This window comes from Pelmatolapia mariae, linkage group LG5, assembly GCF_036321145.2.
Source record: "Pelmatolapia mariae isolate MD_Pm_ZW linkage group LG5, Pm_UMD_F_2, whole genome shotgun sequence".
Taxonomy (NCBI): domain Eukaryota; kingdom Metazoa; phylum Chordata; class Actinopteri; order Cichliformes; family Cichlidae; genus Pelmatolapia; species Pelmatolapia mariae.
Genome location: NC_086231.1, coordinates 4,294,097 through 4,314,976, shown reverse-complemented (window position 1 = coordinate 4,314,976; position 20,880 = coordinate 4,294,097). Strand labels below are relative to the sequence as shown.

The window sequence follows — 20,880 nt, the reverse complement described above, 5'->3', positions numbered from 1 at the left end:
AGTGTGGTCACTTCCTGACCAGTGGAACCTCACCACAAGGGCCATTTAGTGGTTTTCAGGAGCCTCAAGTTACATTATCCAGTCATCCATCCCTCTTCTTCTACTTATTCGATTTAGGGTCACAGGAAGGCTGGAGCCTATCCCAGCTGTCCTCGGGCCAGTTAACCTAACATCAGGTCTGGACTGTGGGAGAAGCCGGAGAAAAACCACGGTGGTGCAGGGAGACTCCACACAGAAAGGCCTCAGCAGCCCGGTGGCCACTCACCCAGGACCTTCATGGTGCTGATCACTCCCCCAAGTGATGTGAAAAGTCAAGAATTCACTTTTAACCTCATGCATATTTTTGAAAATATTTTCACCAAAGAAAATTAAAAAAAAATGAAATAAGGGGGAGACATGAAAGCTGAATTTCACAATGAAGAGTTTTATTTTTTTTACTATTTGTAGAAAATACAAATATCGCTGAAGTTGACGGGCGACGCCCATCGATCAGTGTTTTTAAGGCCTTCCATAAAACAACTCAACACCTTTTAAATCTTTATTTTACAAAACTTTTTAGCAGTTATGAAAAAGCCATGGTAGGTAGAAGCTGAGAGACTGATTTCTAACACATCATAGAATAAAATCGAGTGTAGATACTACACACCTGCGTACAAAAATGCTGCTTCAGCCAAGCATAACACCTGTAATTACAGCACAACATGGTTCAAAACCACAAAATAAAAAGAAACATTAAAACTAATAAAAGACGTTTTCTCCACAGAAATCAAGTCTCCAAACAAAGAGAAGACATCTGCAGGAAGTGTAGTGAAATACATCATCTCAGAGGAAACGATACACGGTTTAGACTTTCAACTATTTCAGACATCTGAAAAAGGTTTCAGATACTTCTGTGTTTCCTTCCTTAATACTGTTATTTATTTGCATATGTACAAAAAAGGCACCAACACAGACAGGCTGAGAGGTCTGACCCTGAAAACTCCAGAAAAATACATGTATAAAGGCTCTCTGAATCAAAAAGTGTTTACATCAGATTTCTCTGAAAGAAGAGAAGGTGTTTATATTTTGTTTGTTTTGGAAATCATGTATGAGAGGTGTGGATGATTAGATACTCTAAACATCAGATATTCTTTGAGTCTGTTAAAAAACAAACAAACAGGTAATTCCTGCAGTATGAAAGGAGAGTTTTAAAGTGCTGTGTCACAAACACACCAACAGCTGTCGCCACACTGAAAAACCAAAGTCTGCTACTACAGCTGCTTAAAGACCAACATCTGACCCCAGACATGTCATCAAGCTGGCTGCATGTGACGCTCAGCTGGCAACTGTAATAAAATGAGATGATCACCATCAACCTATGGCTCAGTTTACAGGCAGTGTCCACAGTTTGTCTGTTTTTAGGTGGAAACTGCGACTGTGAACGACTCCATGGACATACTGAGGAGATGCCTCACACTCGCCTGAGAATGACAAGTTACCGCTTGGCTTACAGAGTCCATTGACACAGACGCTACACCGATCGCTGTGACTGAGTAAAGCAATGCAAGAACAAGGCCACCATATTGTTCAGGAGGCTCTGGGCTTCTAATGCTTTACGTCTGTGAAGCAAGAGACCTATGCATAATTAAAAATCATCAGAATTTGCTGAAATTTCAACTGATTTTCAAGCAGTTACAAACGCTTGAATAGGTTTGCCAAATTTTAGAATCATAGCTGATTATTTTCTGCTCTGTTTTGATGTTAAATATAAAAGTGGGACTTCTCCATCACTGAATCCAGTTTATCTTCCTGTCAAGTACTTTAAATGAAAGTTGCAGACGAGTGATTCAGTCTGAAGAGCTGGAGTCCACGATAGTCCTCTGACTTTATCTTTTAGGAATCTGCACACAAATCAGCAGTTATGTGAACAACGCAGTGCAGGTTAACATATTTATATAGCCACAATCCAGCTACATATTTAACTTTTTAACGCTCGACCGGGTAATTTAAGATGATCACAGCTGACCAGCCAACTGTTAACATCTTTTATATGTCATAATTAGACTTGTAGCACAGCTTTCATAATAGTATTATAAATGGTGTTTATCCTTCCTGACATAAGCCAACATTAGCTTATTATAATGCCAGGACACTGATTTAAACAAAAAGCCAGATTAGAGGGAGGATTCCTTATTGTTATCTAATCAAACATGTTTCTCAAACAGTAAAATCTGTTTTAAAAAAAAATAAAAAAACGAAATATATAATTAGTGCTTTGATTTAGCATCTGTTTCTTTGGAACACCACAGAGCTGAAAAAAAACTTTGCTGTTTAGTATAATAATGTGATCCAAAGTCAGTCAGACCTCCTGAATAAGACGGCGGCAGCAGGGATGCATCGTGTAAGCCCTGATTTGGGATCTACGTGTATCTAAGCACACACAGATTTTTCAGCTGCTAGGAATGATTTTAGAAACATTAATCCCTCCATCAATAAAATTTAAAACCAGAACAATTAAAACCGACCTCATTACACATCTTTTTTTTTCTTTTCTTTTTTTTCCAGAGGTTTGCAGGAAAGCAAAAACCCTTTTCCTGTGGAATTTCAGGTGCAATACCACAGGAGGCCACTAGGACAAACTAGCAGTAAGTCTGAGTGGAGGCAACAGAACGATTAAAAGTTCAAAGATCAAAAACGGAACCTCTGTTTCAAACGGATTGGTTGATTAAATTAAACAGGTGCGGGATTAAAACTGAAAGGAACTGAACGTGAGTCACACCGCGGATTGAACATGAATATAACAAGCACCTCTGTGCAAAGACGTAACGCAAATCTCAGTGAGCGTTTCGCCTCTTGTGCGAGTTTTGTTTCGTGATGTGGATCAAACAATGTGATCGACAGACAGGAAGCAGAACTACAACTTGCTGTGGATAAAACAAGAAAAGCATCATTATTGCTGTGCGTTCGGTGTCTTGTGCCCTTGGATTAAAATCAAATGTGAGACATAAAACAGGGACCTTAGCTTTACGTTTCCTGAAATCAAACACGTCTCTGTGTGTCGCTGGATTTTTCGTTTTGAACCTGAGGAGCCGTTAATGTTAATGCTTCATTACTTTCCTGGCAGAGTTTCAGGTTTGAGTTTCTGTCCGTCTGTCGGCCCATCAGTGACTCTGCCGCTCCGACACGACATCCTGGAGGCGCTTCAGCAGCACATCTGGGCTGCTGCCGTTCTCCGGACACGCCCTCTTACTCGGGGAGTCGCATGCCGACGACATCATGACGTCCCCCTCCATGTTGAAGGCTCTCTTCCTGCTCACGCAGCCCTGCCGGATCATCCGGTTGATGTCTGACAGCTCCTGCAGAGAGGAAAGGACACACTGTAGCATTGCTTCCATTTCATTTTTATAGTGCATTATTGTTAGTTATGAGTTTTAACTGCACTGTGCACTCCCAACTTCCTGAATCTGATATGCTCTTATCTAATACTGTATTATCTAACACTTTCAGATTAAAAAAAAAAAAAGAGAGAAATTTCATGGTGTGATTCAGACAAATTCATATTTGTGGATGATATGAATGATAATTTTTTTTTTTAAAATCTAATCTGTAGAGGATATTTTCCTGGAAGGATTTTTGTAAATCTGGGTTTATGTCCCAGCTGTACATCAGAGCTCTTAACACCCTCCCAACACACCAACAGCTATTGATAACGACAACAAACTAGTACAAAACCTTTAATGTGTCCTGAGCAGAGTGTTTAAAACACTTTTTTAATAAACTGTGAGGCTGTTTCTACAGGCCATCAACACTTTTCACTGACCCAAAATCTTTTTAAGACTTTGTTCTAGATGATGACTGATTACACAGATGAGACCAAGGACCAAGAATTAAATTAGACTAAAATTATCAACAGAAAGTTTAGGAGTTACAGGACCTTACAACAGTCTTTTAGAAGCAAATCCCACCACTCTGCAGCCATCTTTGAAATGCTTCTGGGCACTTATTTTGAAAGGGGAGAGACCCCCAACTATAAATTCAGTTGTCACAAGAATATTAGAAGCGCCTGCATATAATCATCACTACAATGTGAATCGAAAAAGATGACTAAAAAGTTTTGGGAAGTTAAACAACACTGAACAACAGACACTTCAGAGAAAAGTGTAAAACAACACATTTCTGTGTCCCAATCAGGCCAGAGTGATACAACAGCTATAAAGCACAGAACTGTTTCATCCATTTGACTCAGAGTCTTCGATGGATGTGCCGTCCTTTACAACCTTATAGAACTAACAGCAGATTGTGTTGTATCGCAGATACAGCCCGGTTCTGTTACAGAGACTCTTTGGCGCCATGTGTGTGAGTGACAGTGTGTTCTTGCCTTAGACGGGCTGCTGTTTATCCTGTAGGTGTAGGAGTTCGGCGTGAGACAGCCTGCTGAGTTCTTGTGAGGGGAAACGTAGAGCGAGTGTCTCTGAGAGATCCGGCGAGGAGACAGAGGCTGAGCCCGGACCGACGGAAACGGAGAGAGAGGAGGAGCGTCCGCCTGGAGGAACCGACACAGCCACGTCAAACAAGAACAAACATTCACCCACGCAATAATCTCGTTACCCTGGAGACAGGTAACGACAGGAGCATACCCGGTTATCGCTGGTGGCGTATCGCAGAGCAAAGCTCTTCATCTTCAGGACGTACACAGTGTTGTAAAACTGGATGAGGTCACCACGCTCCTCCTCCCCTCCTGATTGGCTGCAGTTTAAGGCTCCCAAGTGCTGATTGGTTTTCTCTGCAGCTGAAGAGAAAAGCAAATCAACAGTTTTGAGTAATTTATCAAATATCGAGCTCCACTTTTTCCTTCCTCATATCATCAGCTTTTTAGCCAGCTGCTTAAAGACCTGCTTTTCTACCACCTAACTACATCTTTAATTTCCCTCCACTGTTTTCTCTTCCTGTCATATAACTAAATAGTTGGTTGAATCAATTTTTTACTTTGGGTGACATAACACAAGCTCTAGTATCTCCTCCTTCGGTCTGATCAGACTCGATGTCGTGTTTTTCCTCATGTATTAAAACAAGTTTGTCATTTCTCTATTTCTTTCTTTATTGGGACGTTTTCGTGCATATTTTCAAAGCACTCGTGCCCCAGAATTAGACTGGTCAAATCCCCTCTGATGAGTCCTAATATGGGACCACAAATGAAATAATGTTAAAGCTAATTAGCATTTCTCTTAGTTAATCTAAGGCTGTAGGTTCTCAGCTGGAAAAGGGTGAACTGCCTGATCCAGGTGGGGAGGAAGGAGTAGGTGCTTTAGGTAGGGGAGATGAAGTCTACCTGGGTGTTGTTCATGAGTGAGGGGAGAGTGAAGCTAGAGAGCTATGGTCTGCAGCTGTGGGCAGTGACCAGTGCACTTCCTATGGACGGTGTCTGGAAGGAGGAGCTCAGTTGAGACAATTTGAGAATCTGACTGAGATGTTTCCAGGTCTTAGTCAGATTTATCTACTGCAGGTAAAGTGTTTTATGGTTGTACAGCATGAGTGTCGGCTGCTGGGGGAGATGGAGGTGGTAGAATACACACAGATGGATGTTCTCAGCTAATACATGTATATTTTTTATTCCCCTGAAGATAACACTATAGACTATATGTCTGATGAAAAGCATAAAAAAAGATGGATAACGTGTCAGCCATCAGAGCGCCATCTGTAAAAAGTCACAAGTTTACCTGAAGCTTTCAGCGTGTAAAAATATATAAAGAAATAATAAAGAGAGAATCCCTGACTAACCTCAAACATCTTAAGAGGTTAAATTCAGATATCACAAACTGCTGTTCAGAAGACGCTGCCAGTCTTTAAATGCAACAACTGATTAAAAATGTTCATGAAATACGGCTGCCAATAAACACTGCTGCTTTGATGCTACATTAAAGGAAGTCATTATGAAACATATGTCTGTGAGAGCTTACATTCTCCACCCGAAACAGGATCCACCTCCATGTTTTCATCAGCCACCTGCTCTCTGGGAGTGCGACGCAGTAAGACGCTGCGGTACACCTACATGTATAAACACAGAGTGTAAGAGTGGAGCCTCTACAAACATAACATTACTGATTAAGAGAATCAGTAATTAGCTTGTGTTAAAGAGGTTTCTCACGTGGCTGTTGGCCTGCGGCTGGCTGCGGTAACATTTCATGATGTCCTGGAAGGTGTGAGTCTCTTTGGTGATCTACAAGAAAGGAAGGAAGGAAAGAAGGAATCAAAAGATGTACAAACAAAATTGATTTCTTAAACTAGACGCCCTGTTCCTTCAGGTAAGTTGTTCTGGAGAAATATCACGTTAGTGCACAGGTGATTCTAAAATCAGGTATCATTACCTCTACTCCAAGCACGTGGTTTTTAGTTCTAGTAGTTGAATTTCCAGCAGTGGAAAAGAAACTTGGGCTCAATTATAAAACAACTTCTGCATCAATAAATGAACAGGATAAACACACACTACTGTGATGATGTGACACACAGTTGATGCTGCTCAAACTTTCAGCTGGGCTTTATTTGCAAGGTTAGTAACATCCTGCATATTTAAATGTATTCTCCATCAGGGAAACTATACTGCACTTAAATAAAGGAATTGGTGAAAACACGGACATGCCAGACAATTTTAAAGCAAAACTCTAACATGGTGATTTGACCAGGTAAGAACACTTTCAATCACAACGTAAAGCAGCTGTATCATCATCTTTGACTTAATGGGACCACGTACACAAGCAGCTTCATCTGTAGTCAGTGAGAACTTTAACTACTGACCAAGACCAGAAAGTCAGCAGCAAAGTGTTTTTTGTGGTTATAAATCATGTTGGCTGTTAGGAAGATGGCAGGTATAAGGCACACCTGGAAGCTACATGTAGTATATGAAGGCTTCACCAGCTGCTATGACAGCGACGGAAAAACTTTCCTTTCACTGCAGACACAACATAAATATTTCATGTTTCTGTTTAACGGTATAATCTGATCTGCTGTCTGTTCTGAATGCTAAACATTTACTTACAGATGAAAGCTAAAGGATAAAATTTTGTGAATAAACTGTCTGCTTTTCTCTGGCTGACTCAGCCTCATTTTCCTGCACAGGTCGCTGGTCACAGCAGCTGTCAGAAACACCTTTCCCTCCGAGGAGAAAAATCATGATTGAGAAATTAGAAAACATTGTTAAAATGCCAGAAAGACATTTCCCAGCAAGCCAGCGCAGCAGCCTCAGGCGGTTTAAAAACAGCTGCCATACGTTCTTCTTAATTAAATGTGAAGCTTTTCTCCGTGTTCTCACTTTGGAAATGATGTAAATGCTGCACAGCAGCAGCTGGTCGAGGTGCCGGTCCTTCATCAGATCGGTACAGTGGACCAGAGAGTGCTCGAAACACGTCCAGATTTTCCCTCGCAGATCGGACGAGATGTCCAGCTTCACACACAAATCCCTCAGACGTACGCTAGCCAGGTGATATACCTGCAAGGGCAGAGTGACGAGATTTATATGTCCTGCAAACTTCATAATTCATAATTTCCAGCTGTTGTACAAGTAGAAAAATAAAATGTCAAAGATAAATGTATGGCTGGAGGGCAGTGGCTAATGCAGCTCATGTTACTTGCGTGAATATCTTAAAACTGAAATGTACTCATTTCTTACTTATTTTCATATTCAGAGGGAATGAAACTGTATTACTCTAACCACCAATGTAATGCACGACATACAAAGGACTGATCAAAGATCTGAAAGAGAACGTTTATGTGGACAAAAATACAAATTAAAAAAGGGCTCTGTTTTTTTTGAGCGGGAAGGAGGAAAAAGAAGTCAAGAGATCAAATCTTGTTGGTTGTAGCTCTAGTGGGATGTTTATCATCTAAACTGAAACCTGTATTATGTTCTGCACATTTTAAGGTTTATTTATTAACACATTTCTTTCCCCAGAAAAAAAGAGTAGAGTGATCAGGTTATAGAAACATAAAAATATCAAATTCTAAATTCTTAAATTTATAACTAGAGATTTTTATGAAACCAGCCTGTCTTAAAATGTCACACTCCTTTCACAGTCCGTACCTTCCTGAAGAAGAGAGCGAGTGATCCTGTGCGTCTCGGTCGTCCATTTCCTGCTTGGGTATCAGAGGTCGTGGCAACGGCGGTGGGCCGGCTCGGGGAGGCGGTCAGCAGGAACTGAGCCGTGACGGGAGCAGAAGAATCACACGGCTGAACCGGGATCAGCGTGATGGTGCGGTCAGTGTTATTTGTACCTGCAGATATTCCCACAAACAGATGATTAGCAGGAAAAACCAAATGCCTGAACGTTTATGTGGACTTATTTTAGCAAAGAAAACTATCAGAATGTCAGGGATAGAGGCTTAAATCCATGGCCAGCATCAGAGCAAGGTACTAACACTGTCTCAGTTTGAGGGTTTGACCTTCTTCTGTATGGAGCCTGAATACTCTGTGTAAAGAAATGCACATGCGACTGCTCCAAGTCTCTGTTTTTGGTGGTAGTTCAGCTTATTCAGTATCAGGGAGGTTTAAAAAATAAATAAATAAAAAATAAATATGTAATTCTATCCAGTTTTGGCTGATGATGCAACCATGACAACAGTGAAACAGGAAAGGTGTAAGGTGTAAGCACCTGGCAGTGGGATACTCAGGACGGTGGTCTGTGTCCCCTGTCCTCCAATCTTCAGGGTGCTGCTTGTGCCAAAGGTCAGCCTCTTTGCTGGAGAGGACATTGGGCTTAAGCCGGCGTTCAGGCCTGGCGACGGAGCTGGAGGGTCGTCACCAAAGAGACGCCGTTTTGCGCTGCCAGCTGCAGGAGAGCTGTACCTGTCGTGTACGGACAGTGGAGAGGGAGGCACATCTGGAAGAGGTGAAAAGAAAACAAAAAATGTAACATTAAGTTACAAAAGCAACCTGAAGACCCGCCCGGCTTAGAGACCCACCTTTACGGGCGCTGCCCAGGCCGGACCTGAACTCCCTGATGCGGGGATGGATGATGGGTGAGAGGGCCACCATGGGCAGGTGGGACTGACCTCCACTGACAGAATAAGATCCAGAAGCAGAAGCAGAACCTGTGTCAAGACTGGAGGAAAAATTCACCTGCAGAAAGAGATGAGGTTTAGTGTTTAGTGAAGACTTCTCTAAACAGACTTTTACATGTTTTCCTTTCCTACTCTTGGCTCTTCATATCAATTAGAGTAATACACAAGCCCCGCCCACCTGCCGTCAAAACCTTCCATTTGTGCAGAAATTTGACAGTTACAGAAAAAGTAGCATTTTCCCCCATACAATTGATGAACTCAGGAGCTGCACCAAGTCCTCAGCTTTGCACATGTGAATCATGCAAAGTTATGAAGCTGGAAACTAGATTTCCTATGTAAATCTTTCTTCACTTGCCTCTCAGGCTCATAGTCTTCACCCCATCATCACCAGTATCGTGTTTATGGGACTGATCCTCTTTATGATGAAAAATTAGACTTTCGAGACATTTTATGTTTATTAAAATTTCTATTTGAGCCTTTAGAGACAAATTATGCAAATCATCTTGAGAGAGCTTGTATTTCCAGACAGTTTGGAGGTTGTTATCAATATTATAATTATTATGGATTATGTTCCTCTGACCTCCTCCACTGTGGGAACCTTGTTCCCTGCAGCCTGCAAGGCGCTCCACAGGGCAGAGTCTGCGGTCCACGCCCTGCTCTCCAGAACCTGCTCCTCGATGGAGTTCAGATGTTTCACCATGTCTCTGGACAGGCCCTCCTCGGAGCGGATAAACACCTCAATCACCTGTGCACACAAACACACACTAAATGAATCCAGAGTGGTGAAAAAAACAAACTGCTTGGGGAGAGGACAGGTTTTATTTACTCATCAATCCGGAAACAGGAGCTGTTCATTTAAACATCTGTACCGCATCTGGTTTAATGACTTTAAGCAGATGCAACACAGATGGATATTGATTTTAGTGGTCTAGAAATTTTTTCTAACCCTTTATTCAGCAAAGGTTTTTCTGTGTGTGTGTGTGTGTGTGTGTGTGTGTGTGTGTGTGTGTGTGCGCGCGCGCGTGTCTCTAAGTGTCTATTACCTTAAAGAAGTAGAAAGGAGCCAGTTTGAAGACACTGATGATCCAAGGAAAGGTCCTCTGGGAGCTGTAGGCGAACAGCACCACCTCCAGACAGCACGCCATCAGGGAACAGTGGAAGATATCCTGCTCCAGCAAAACCTGACAACACAAACACACCTTTAAACTTGAGCCACTCTACAGACATCTGTGGCAAGGATGAAGGAAATGAAAGCAAGAGCTTCATGTTAGCACTCTTCTGTGTTTTCACTACAGTCTGGCTTGCTGCCCGGGTTTTGGGGGTGCTCGATATAAATTAGCTGTGTCTTCAATCCGTGCATCTCATCCAGTAGTTGACAACTGCATAATCATTTTTGTGACTGACATATGAGTGAGAGACACTTTGAGTCTGATGCTACTACGCAACATAAATTTATATTTAATTATTCTTAACCGAGATACACACAGGTATAATTAGAGATAGAGATACATACAGGCCTCATCAGATGAGGAATGATGTCAGTGTTGTGTGGAGAACAATCTACGTTGAGGTAGGATAGTAAAAATGACTTGTAGTGTGCGAGTGGCTCATTATTGTATGAAACATGCTCTGACTGCTGCTTACGCTCATGTCTCTGCCAGGCAGCCGTTTGGTCTCCTGGACCATGACGTTCTCCAGGATCTTGTAGTAGAGGATCTCAGCCAGCTTTAAACGGTTCTCTGCAAAGTCTGGAACAAAAGACACACATGCATTTATGCTTTACAGGCATTTTGGTGAGTCTGACAGCCAGCATAGTTTAATTAATACTAATACTATTTTAATTAATACTGCAGAAAAATGATTCAGTGATCGGAGTAGAAAAGTGCACAACAGTGAGATTCCATTAGTCATCACCGAAAACCTCTCGTCTGTTAAAAACTGAAGACACCTCTCCTCAAACCACTATCTGTGTTCTACCTATATGAGAGCCAGGCGTGTCCTCCGAGTCGTTGGTGTAATGTTCTCTGAAGGTTTGTCCCAGTGTCTTCACTCGGGTCAGTATGGACTCTGTGGGATCTCTGGAGCAGGACCTTCAATAAGAACAGAGACAAAACAAATGTTTTTACATTATTGAGTATAGAAAACACCACTAAGGGACTAAGTGATACTGGTTTCAGGATCATGCGTCTTATCAAAAGCGCATTATTGAAACATTTGTTTCTGTAAACTCTTATGTTATTCTTGGTTATGTCTCATGTTTTCATCTACTGGAGGATATAACTGTGACTCAAAAGAAATGTTCAGAGGATTTTTAATAATTCAGAAATATATGAAAATAGAACCATGGTAACTGAATGCTTACAGTCCATTTCACAAATATTCAAACTCTTATTGTTTTTTACTTCTCTTAAATGATACATGAATTACCACTAAATATTAAATACTTAATAATAATAATAATTTTAATACTACTACTACTACTACTAATAATAATACTAAATATTAGCATTTTTTTTTTTTAAATCTGTCTGAGAATTTAAGCTTTTCAAGATGAGGTTTTTCTCATCTTACATTTCCCTACCAGCAGGCTCACTAATCAGGGTGATGTTGTAGTGATCTACAGTATCATTCAGCTGAGTAATGACACTCTTCATCCTGCACTACAATGGACCGCAGCTTCAGTGTCTTACACTGCAGCTGATAACAGATATCCTAATCCTACTGGCACAATCACGCCAAAACAAACTGGTTCATTTCCTGCTACACTGAGTTCATTAGCTATCAACTGGAGTCCAAAATGATAGAGTAGGAACAGGCTGCTGGTGAAACTTACACATGGTAGCATTTCATAAACAATTTAAGGCTACGTTCACACTGCAGGTCTTAATGCTCAATTCCGATTTTTTGATCAAATCCGATTTTTTTGTCTGCTTGTTCACACTACAAATAAAATGTGACAGCAAACGCGCTCTAGTGTGAACCCTCAAAGCGGCCCGCATGCGCAAAAGAAGACGTCACACACAACGCGCTCCGTCTGGATCCAGAGCAAACAGTATTGTTTGACTGATGGCCCTTAATATAAAGACTTGTTTCGGACTTTACGTTTCCCAATTTTGCTTTAAGTTATTTTGTTATTTACATATGGCCTAATAATTATCCTTATTGCTGTTTTAGAGAGGAGCGGTGCTTCAAAGGATAGTTGCAGATTTCTGTCAGAATCTGCAGATTATACAGTACAAATAAAATATTCACGTTTCTCCAACGTTGTTTTCCTAACAGTTTCCCTGGATGGCCAGGAAGCGTTCACGATGTCTTATCGGGCGCTGATAATTGGCGTCTGTCTTGTGCCAGAGACGTAAAAGATGGATTTAATGCGTCTTGACCATTCAAACAGCAGTCGCTTTCTAAAACATCAGATATGTATCGGATTCAGTACCACATACAAAAGTGACCCAGATCGGATTTGAAAATATCGGATTTGTGCTGTTCACACTGTCATACCATGATCGGATATGGGTCGCATAGGGTCAAAAAAGTCGGATTTGATGCGCTTTCGCCTGCAGTGTGAACGTAGCCTTAGAAACTCTGGATGTGCAACCTACTACATGCACATGCCCCACATTGTTCTGACCCCTCCCAGCATGAAGTTCAAAGACTCGAGAGACAAGAGGAGGTGGGGAGTCCTTCTCAAAACACCCTGACAGAAAAATTAAAAATGACTGAGTCAATTTTATTCATAAAACCACAGACTAATGATCATGATTGAATCACTTTTTCTCATTTTTCCTCTACTCTTTACACACACTGTTAAATCTACAGTATACAGTCTTTCTCCTCTAATTTAAATATATTCCTTTCACTATTTTCATGCTCAATATTCTCTAAGTACAGTACGAGTCTGAAGTTTGGACACCATTTCACTGGTGCTGTAGTTCTGCAAAGACAAAAAAAAAAAGAAGAAAAGACACTGACTTGAACATCTGCATCAGATGGTCACTGGGGGCCGTCCTTAAACCAGCCACCATGCTCTGCAGCCTGCTGACACTCTGTGTCGCCGAGGAGACGGGAGTGACGAGCAGGTCCTTCTCCTTCAGGTACACTCGTCCGGTCAGAGGGGTGGAGGGGGCGAGAGAGGCAGACTGCATAGAGAGAGGGAGAGAGTAAATTTCCTTTAAGTAACACCACAATGTTTTTTTTTTCCATCTCTGTGACTTTTTATTGAGTTCACTGATCCAGGTTTGAATCAAAGAAGGATCACACTTTTTGTAGTTGAGCTTTAGATTGCTGCTTCATATCAGATCTACTCCTTTATTGGCTTCTTTTAAATCCGTCCTTAAAGACAAAATAGTTCATCCTGGGCTGGGCCCATTTATTATTTATTAAACTACATTAAAAGTAAAAGCAATGGCTTTCCTGTTATTCATTTTATTTTCTTACTAATTTACTAACATTGGTCAAGAATTGTTGCTTTAATACAAACTTTATTAAATGGATTTTGCATTCACCTCGCACTTTATTATGAAAACCTCGATTATTTAAATCGAAAATCACTTTTTCTCCTCAGTCTTATGTTTGATTTACTAGTGACCTGGTATTTTCTGGCAGGTGTTTCAAATCTTTTCTTGGTGACTATACCTTCAGTGTGTGTTGTTAACGGTGTGTGTGTGTTTACCTTCTCCACATGTTGCTGCAGCTGTTGGCTGGCAGGTGGCTCCTGAACGATCTTCCTTGGAGTTCCGATCTCCTCGTCAGCATCGGCTCCCAAAAACACTCGCTCATCGAAGTCTCCCACCGTCAGCACATACTCCTCATACTCCCTGTTTATGGCTTTACTGCAAACACACACGTAAATGTATCTACATTTCTAAAACAGAAGGAAGAGGGAAGATGTTGCTGTTGCACAAGCTGTTTTCTGTTCTCTTGTTGCTCACTTGTTATCGATGAAGTTCTGAGGATCCAAGAGTTCAGTTAAAAGCTCATCGTGACCTTTCAGGATCTGATTGGTGAGAAATGTGAGGTAGCAGCAGAATGGGGGAAAACAGAATTACTGCTTGAAAAAAATTAAAAATAAATAATGAAAAAAGCTGGAAAAGAACTGTAATGATTAAACACATGTATGCATGTGTTTAGGATAAAGTGAATGCACCTGTTTCTGAAACAGCTTCTGTATGTAAGGTTTGAAGTAGTGCTGCTTGATGCCTTTCGCCTCCACCACTAGCCCATCGTGGAGCTCGCACAATCTCTCCAACACGCATGGAGGAGGCTCATCAGAGGAAATATGTCCATCAGCACGGTACGCAGCAGGCAGACCTGCACACAGACACACAAATAAACCAATGTACTGTGCAGGTACTGGAGCAACAAGAGCCTGTTCCAAAAAGCAGGTTTAGTGAAAACTCTGAGCTACTCGATCCTAAGATTACATTTTCTGCTTGATAAAACCTGATTTTAGATTTTGTGATCCTCAGCTGCTCACTGGCAGAGTTTATTCCCAGCTAATCAGTGTCTCACTGTACATACGTAAAACACTGATCATATAAAAGGAATTTGTCATGTTGTGATTAATCGTCCTGATGTAACATTTCTGATCACAGCTGTAAAAGTGTAAACAATGATCAGCTGTTTAGGAACAAAAAACTCAGGAGTTAATCAATGTAGAGCTTTCTGGGAATGCATTCTGGAAAAGATAACACATAACTGAAAGTTTTAAAAATCTGTCTTGCAATTAGTCTGAAAATGCTTTGAGACAACCACACAGGTCCCCCACCTCTGAACGTCGGGTTGATGAGGTCTTTCCTGTTGGCACAGAGCAGAGCATTTCCAAACACCAAGTCCAGACAGCAGAGAAGCAGGTGGTACGAGTTCACCAGGTCATCCCCAATCATACGGAAGTTCCCTTCACAAACAGAAACACACAGTTACATCATATATCACGGCTGTAATGAATAATTAGAATGTTTTAGTTTTATTTTAGTAGCTGTATTTAAAGAAACTAAAACTGAGAAAAGCACATAATTATTTGTGAAATCAGCTATTTGAAAATGTAAAGTGTCCTTTCAAGCTTAGTTGTGGGTACCTTTAGTGTAGACAAACAGAGTCCAGCAGAACTTGAACACATCACTGATGTGACAGGGCAACCGCCTGCAGACCCAGAGAGAGGACACGGTCATGCTGTGTGCATTGACTAAATGTGACAACGAGAATAAAATCTCTGCGTTTCCAGGCTGACGGCTGGTGACTAAGTGTGTGGTCAGAGTAACTAACCAGAGGCAAAGATGGTATGAGACAAGATCACAAAAAACCAAACAAAAAAGACCCTATGTCCAAAAACAAATGTGTTCTATCTTTCTGGTATGACCTGCTGTTGACAGGAGGAAAGTATACCTCTGATAAACAGGAGAGCTTTTCAGAGAATTTGTCCTCTGTGATGTTCGTACGGCTACATGAATTAACCAATTACAGCATTTGTGAAATTTAGGACTAAAAAGGACGTCCTGTCCTGTCTGGGCTTAAAGTCACCAATAAAGTGAATTTGTGAAATTCATAGAAGCTTCTGCTAAAGACAGTCCATGTTTAGCATGGAACTACGCATTTAAATAAAGTGAGAATCCCTTTATTATTATTGCTCAGGTGCTTTTTTACATGAAGCTCTAAAATACATTCACTACAAAATTAAATCTATAGTAAGCAAATTTATAGCTAAGCAGTGTCGAAAATTGAATGTACTTTAATATAATTTGCACTGCAAAGTCCAGCATCAAAGGGATTTAAAGCAAACACCTTCAAATTTAAATCTTAATACTTTAGATATAGAACTTTACAAGAATGTTAACCAAGGGTTAGACAAGCAGCTCCGTGTGTGTTACCTGTGCTTCCTGCTGCGTGGTTGCCGTGGCGGGTCGGTTCCCTGCGGATTCTGAAACATGTCCATGAAGATGGGTTCAAACTTGCGGAAAATCACCGTGGAGACCTCAAAGTTACGTTCCAGGCGCTCCATTCGGAGCCTGAAGTCCTGCGAGAGCTTGGACATGTCGGCCCACTTCCTCATCTTGGAGAAGAACTGGATCAGACTGAGGAAGGGACAGAACAAGCAGAAGTGTACGTGTTCAAACACAAAACAATGGAGGATAGGCTCCCATTAAAACTATAACTGGAAATTTTGCAACACACTTTTTAAAGGATTTCAGTTTGTAAACATTCATCGTTTATGGTCAAATTTTTCTACAGATAATACAGAAAAATCTTTCACTTTCTGTGTTAACTGTAAAGAAGACACCGAATCTGAGTCTTTTCTTCACCATCAGTCATCTAAAACCAGGCAAGTTACCACCTCATAATTTATTCGGCACACTGATGTTTTCATTGCTTTATCAGTTGCTACATTTTTCTTAAACTGCACAGTCAGGTCGCGCAGAGCTGACAGAGATTCACCTGAGTTTCGAGGAGCGAAGAATCCTGGTCAGTGAGACACAGTTTCCCTCCATCAGCCCTTTGCCCACTGTGGGAGTGGACCCCTTCCTGCAGGCTGCATACAGCGAACATGCCAGCCAGTGTACAACATCTCCCTGCAGAGAAACAGCAACACAACATTTACACATCTGTCTTTGATACATAACATAAACAGAAAGCTTTGTGATCAAACAGCTGCGTGATGCACAATCATATTTATCTTTTTAGTCAAGAAACATCAAACTGATCAGAAAACATTTTGCTGTTACAGCTTCGCAAATATAAATTAGGAATCAACATTATACTTATAAGAGTGTGTCTGTGTTTTTTAAAAATATCCTTTCCTGCTTTTATCCATGTTTTAATTTTTGGATTCTACTTAAGTTTTAATAATAATAATAATAAATTTTATTTAAAAGCGCCTTTCAAAACACTCAAGGACACTTTACAGAACAAATAAGACAAGCATAAAAACGGGAAATGAACACAATAATGAAACAAAGTTTAAGAGCATGGAGTAGTTACACAGAGTAGGCTATCTTTGCATGACTCACGGTTTCAGATAATTCCCATTTATTGTTTTTCATTTTAATTTTCAATAAACAACATTGCCATGAATTTTATGCATTTAAGTGAATGAAAAAAGACCTAAAATTTCATCAGTGGTGCATCCCTATACCACAAGGATTCTTTAAATTACTGCACAGCTTTACCCACCCACACTAGTATACAAGAACAGGGTTGACATAATCAAGTCAAGCGTCTTTATGTATGTATGTTTATTAAAAAAAAAATAAAATCATGACCAAGGTCAGTGGTAACAATACAGCTACTGACTATTTAGAGGACAATATGTTTCCCCCTTTTTGTTATTCAGTCCAAACCCTGATATGAACAAAGACTGTGGTTCTGGACAGTAGTTACATTCAATAAATAAAATATTATGATTACTCTTGTGTCTACTTTATCAGAAACTCACGCCATCACAGCAACCCAAACAATAAACAACATATGACAACAACAGCTCAACAAAATAAATGCCAAATAAATCTATATACGCTGTCTTTTAGTCAGTCATCTATTTTTAGTTTATTTTATTGTATATATTTAGCTTGATCCAGCTGATACCTGCTGTAGCACTAAAGCTTCCCTTTGGACATTAAGAGGCTGAAACCAGGGGTGACTCTGACACAGGAATAAATCAGCACGATCATTTTACTGACAATATGATTAGTTCATAAACAGTGGCGATCGACTAACCGGTGCAACTCCAGCGTGGAAAGTAAAAACAGAGCCCTTTAACTGCTGTGTTCGTGTCCGGGTCTAGCATTCACTACACACGAAAATTAATCTACAGTAATGAGCTTAGCAGGAGTTTGACTCATTAAACAGCTGCTGACTATTTAGAGGACATTATTCACCTCCAGAGTATATGTATTCCATATGGCAGTAAAGTTGTCCATGGCTTCTGTGGCCGTCTGTTCGTCCATGTTCAGCTCCTGACACAACGTCTCCAAACTCCTCCGCACCGAGCTCTCCTCCATCCTGCTCGACTCCGAATCCGAAGACTCTTCGCCCCGCATCCGCACCAGCGACAGGTATAATTTCAACCTGAGTTCAAATCTAAAAACCAAAACACAGCGCCCCTCTTTCCCACTGCCAAATAACACAGCGCACCAACTTGTTCAGGACACAACAACTTCCGTTATCAGTCCCCCACAATGCAGCGCGTTGGCGCGAAAACTTCACGACCCGGACCAATCAGAGGCGAGGGGAGCGTCGGTCCCGAGCTGTTCGCCCAACCCCCTGCCACAAGCTGAAAGCTCGTGCTCAGCAGACGCTCTAGCTCTTTGCTTTCAGCTGTTACCAGGCAACCACTTTCGAAGCGCGCGACCGAAAACATGTTCAATTAATTTATTTTAAATTTTGATTATTGGTAGTGATGGGTAGATGAGGCCTCGTGAAGCGTTTCAGCACATTCCCCAAAATGTATCGATACTGAGTCGACACAGTGTTGCTGTTTTGCTCCATACTGTCACCTGCTGGACCCTAAATATCATTGCAGGCAACTTACTTGAGACTCACAACAGACACTGTCAATGACCTAGTCATACTCGTATACACTGTAAGGTATTGTACTTTCCATGGAATCATTTTAGATTTTTTACATTGCGAATATTGTAGACATCTTTAAAATATATTGTGAATGACATTAAGTGAAAATTAAAATGAAGATATTGTGAATGTAACATTACCCATTTAAATGTATTTGACTCAGAGTTTATTATAAATTTCTATTCAGAAAAATAAGTTTATCCAATGTTTTTGTATTCAGTCCATTGCGTTTTTTGACACCATTTCCTCAGCTTTGGAAAACACACGCTCATAGGGCACAGATGAAGCTGGGGTACACAAAAACTGTAAACCCAGGTGAAAAAGGTTCGGATAAGATGTCTTCCTATTCCCCCAGTACGTTAAAGCAGCGGTCCCCAACCCCCGGGCCTCGGACCGGTACCGGTCCGTGAGTCGTTTGTTACCGGGCCGAGAGTTGAGGCTCAGGTGTGAAATGTATGGTTTTCAGGGTTTTTATCGGTTTTCAGCGTAATTTTGTTATCGTTTTTATCGTTAACTCGGTTTTCCTGGGTCTTTTCACGTGTGTTATGAATAAATCTTCTTTTTTTCGGTACCGGTACTAGTTTTATTTTGTTGTATTTATCCGCGAAACCTTAAAGGCCAGTCCGCGAAAATATTGTAGAGCATAAACCGGTCCGTGGCGCAAAAAAGGTTGGGGACCGCTGCGTTAAAGGATCCTCTAATATTGAAATGTTTTTCTCCAACACTCTCCACAATACTAAGGGGTTGTCAGTCCTTTATAAAAAAAAATTCAGGACTGCCCGGTCTGCCCGGTCTGCCCAGTCTTCCTAGATGCCTGATTTCAAAATAATAAAACATATATTAATGGAAAAAAAATGATGATAACGATGCTCAATGTCTACATAGGCCTACCTGTGTTCATTCTCGGTGTGTTTGTTTCCTCATTTTCATGTTTGGCTCTGTAATGTCTAAACATTGAGGAGGTACTTTTATTTGTGTAAGAAAGCTCCGCAGAACAGATGCGACATTTAACCTGCATAAAATGAAATAAATCGCTCTGTGAGCTTGATACATGCGCCGGTGCGTCAGTGTTGCTGGACCCATCACTAATTATTGGTATTTAATTGAACACGAGCAAAGCTATTAAATACGGAATAGAAAATAGAAAACGTTTTTGCGTTCTATTCCACGCCCCCGGAAGTTTAATGTAGAGGACTGAAAGGATCCTCAATTTAAAATATTGGAAAGATTGTAAAACAGTCAAAAACGCCCTTTTAATAACCGGAAATTTTGACTTGTGGGTGGCTTTTTTGTGATTCTAACTATGCATTTTTAATGTGTTGGATAACATTTATATTAAATTGAATGTACATAGTAATAAAATAGTGACGTCTACAGGCGTGTTTAAAATACGTATTGTGGCAGAACTTCCTTCTATAACTTTGAATCAAACTTTTAACTACTAGAAGTAGCGACCCTAAACTGGATGAAGCTTGATGGATGGATTGAAAGGTATGTAGTTGTTTGTTTTACAAACCTCTAACCTCAGCAGGGCCTCTAGTATTTTCAGATACTGTATATTGTTAACTCTGGGTATATTAATTTTAACTGTCTTTTGTAACAGTGATGCTTAATCACATTGAAAAAGGGGAACATGGGGCTGACTGTATAAAAATAGCACATATTTGTGGGTCCTCTGAAATGCTGAGTCTGTGTGTAGCAACGTGACAGAGACATCAATATAAATAAATCAAATGTGATGTATGATTAGCATGGTGTTTGTTATACTTTGGATTATTTTTGCTTTTACAGAAGTTTCAGAAACAGGAAAGAATAAAAACTCAGGAACATTTTTGTTTATGATCACTTTATTTTTAAAAGCAACGAAAAAGTAACTTACCCCCCTCAAGCTAAACTACTTCTGTAGATAAAGAAAGCTAATGTTCTTTATAGTAGCATCAAAAAAATCTCTTTATAACCAGCTATCCTAAACTCTAAACTCCAAGAGTCGTATGACCTTATAATCTCAGTACATATTAGACAGTAAATAACACAGCACTCTACCACAGTGGTTATCAAAACCTCATATGATTAAAGCTAGACTACTCAGCACACTAAACTAAACACATTTAAATCCTTAACAGTATTAGAAACTAACAACAAACCCCAGGACTACTCCCACTCGGTTTTGTCATTTACATCATTTGTGTTTCCATTATTCTAAGTAAAGTAATGAAATGCCCCGTGGAGCCCCTCACACATTTAGAGACAGCTTTTAGAAATCACAGCGGACCAGTGAGTGTGCTC

At 40.5% G+C, this 20,880-nt stretch overlaps 1 protein-coding gene across 1 annotated transcript; it reads right to left on the bottom strand.

Annotated features, from left to right (window-relative positions):
• Positions 1 to 408: 408 nt before the first annotated feature.
• Positions 409 to 18,176, bottom strand: rbl1 (retinoblastoma-like 1 (p107)). The gene is made up of 22 exons (XM_063473370.1): positions 17,901 to 18,176; positions 16,462 to 16,595; positions 15,897 to 16,100; positions 15,107 to 15,171; positions 14,798 to 14,926; positions 14,177 to 14,340; positions 13,962 to 14,026; positions 13,703 to 13,862; positions 13,003 to 13,169; positions 11,008 to 11,120; positions 10,675 to 10,778; positions 10,074 to 10,211; positions 9,611 to 9,775; positions 8,932 to 9,088; positions 8,622 to 8,849; positions 8,054 to 8,244; positions 7,286 to 7,462; positions 6,125 to 6,196; positions 5,937 to 6,024; positions 4,617 to 4,768; positions 4,358 to 4,522; positions 409 to 3,335 (listed from the first exon to the last, which is right to left on the bottom strand). Exons 1-22 carry the CDS (start codon positions 18,060 to 18,062, stop codon positions 3,141 to 3,143), a joined length of 3,195 nt encoding a protein of 1,064 aa, XP_063329440.1. The 5' UTR covers positions 18,063 to 18,176; the 3' UTR covers positions 409 to 3,140.
• Between the last annotated feature and the right edge of the window lie 2,704 nt (positions 18,177 to 20,880).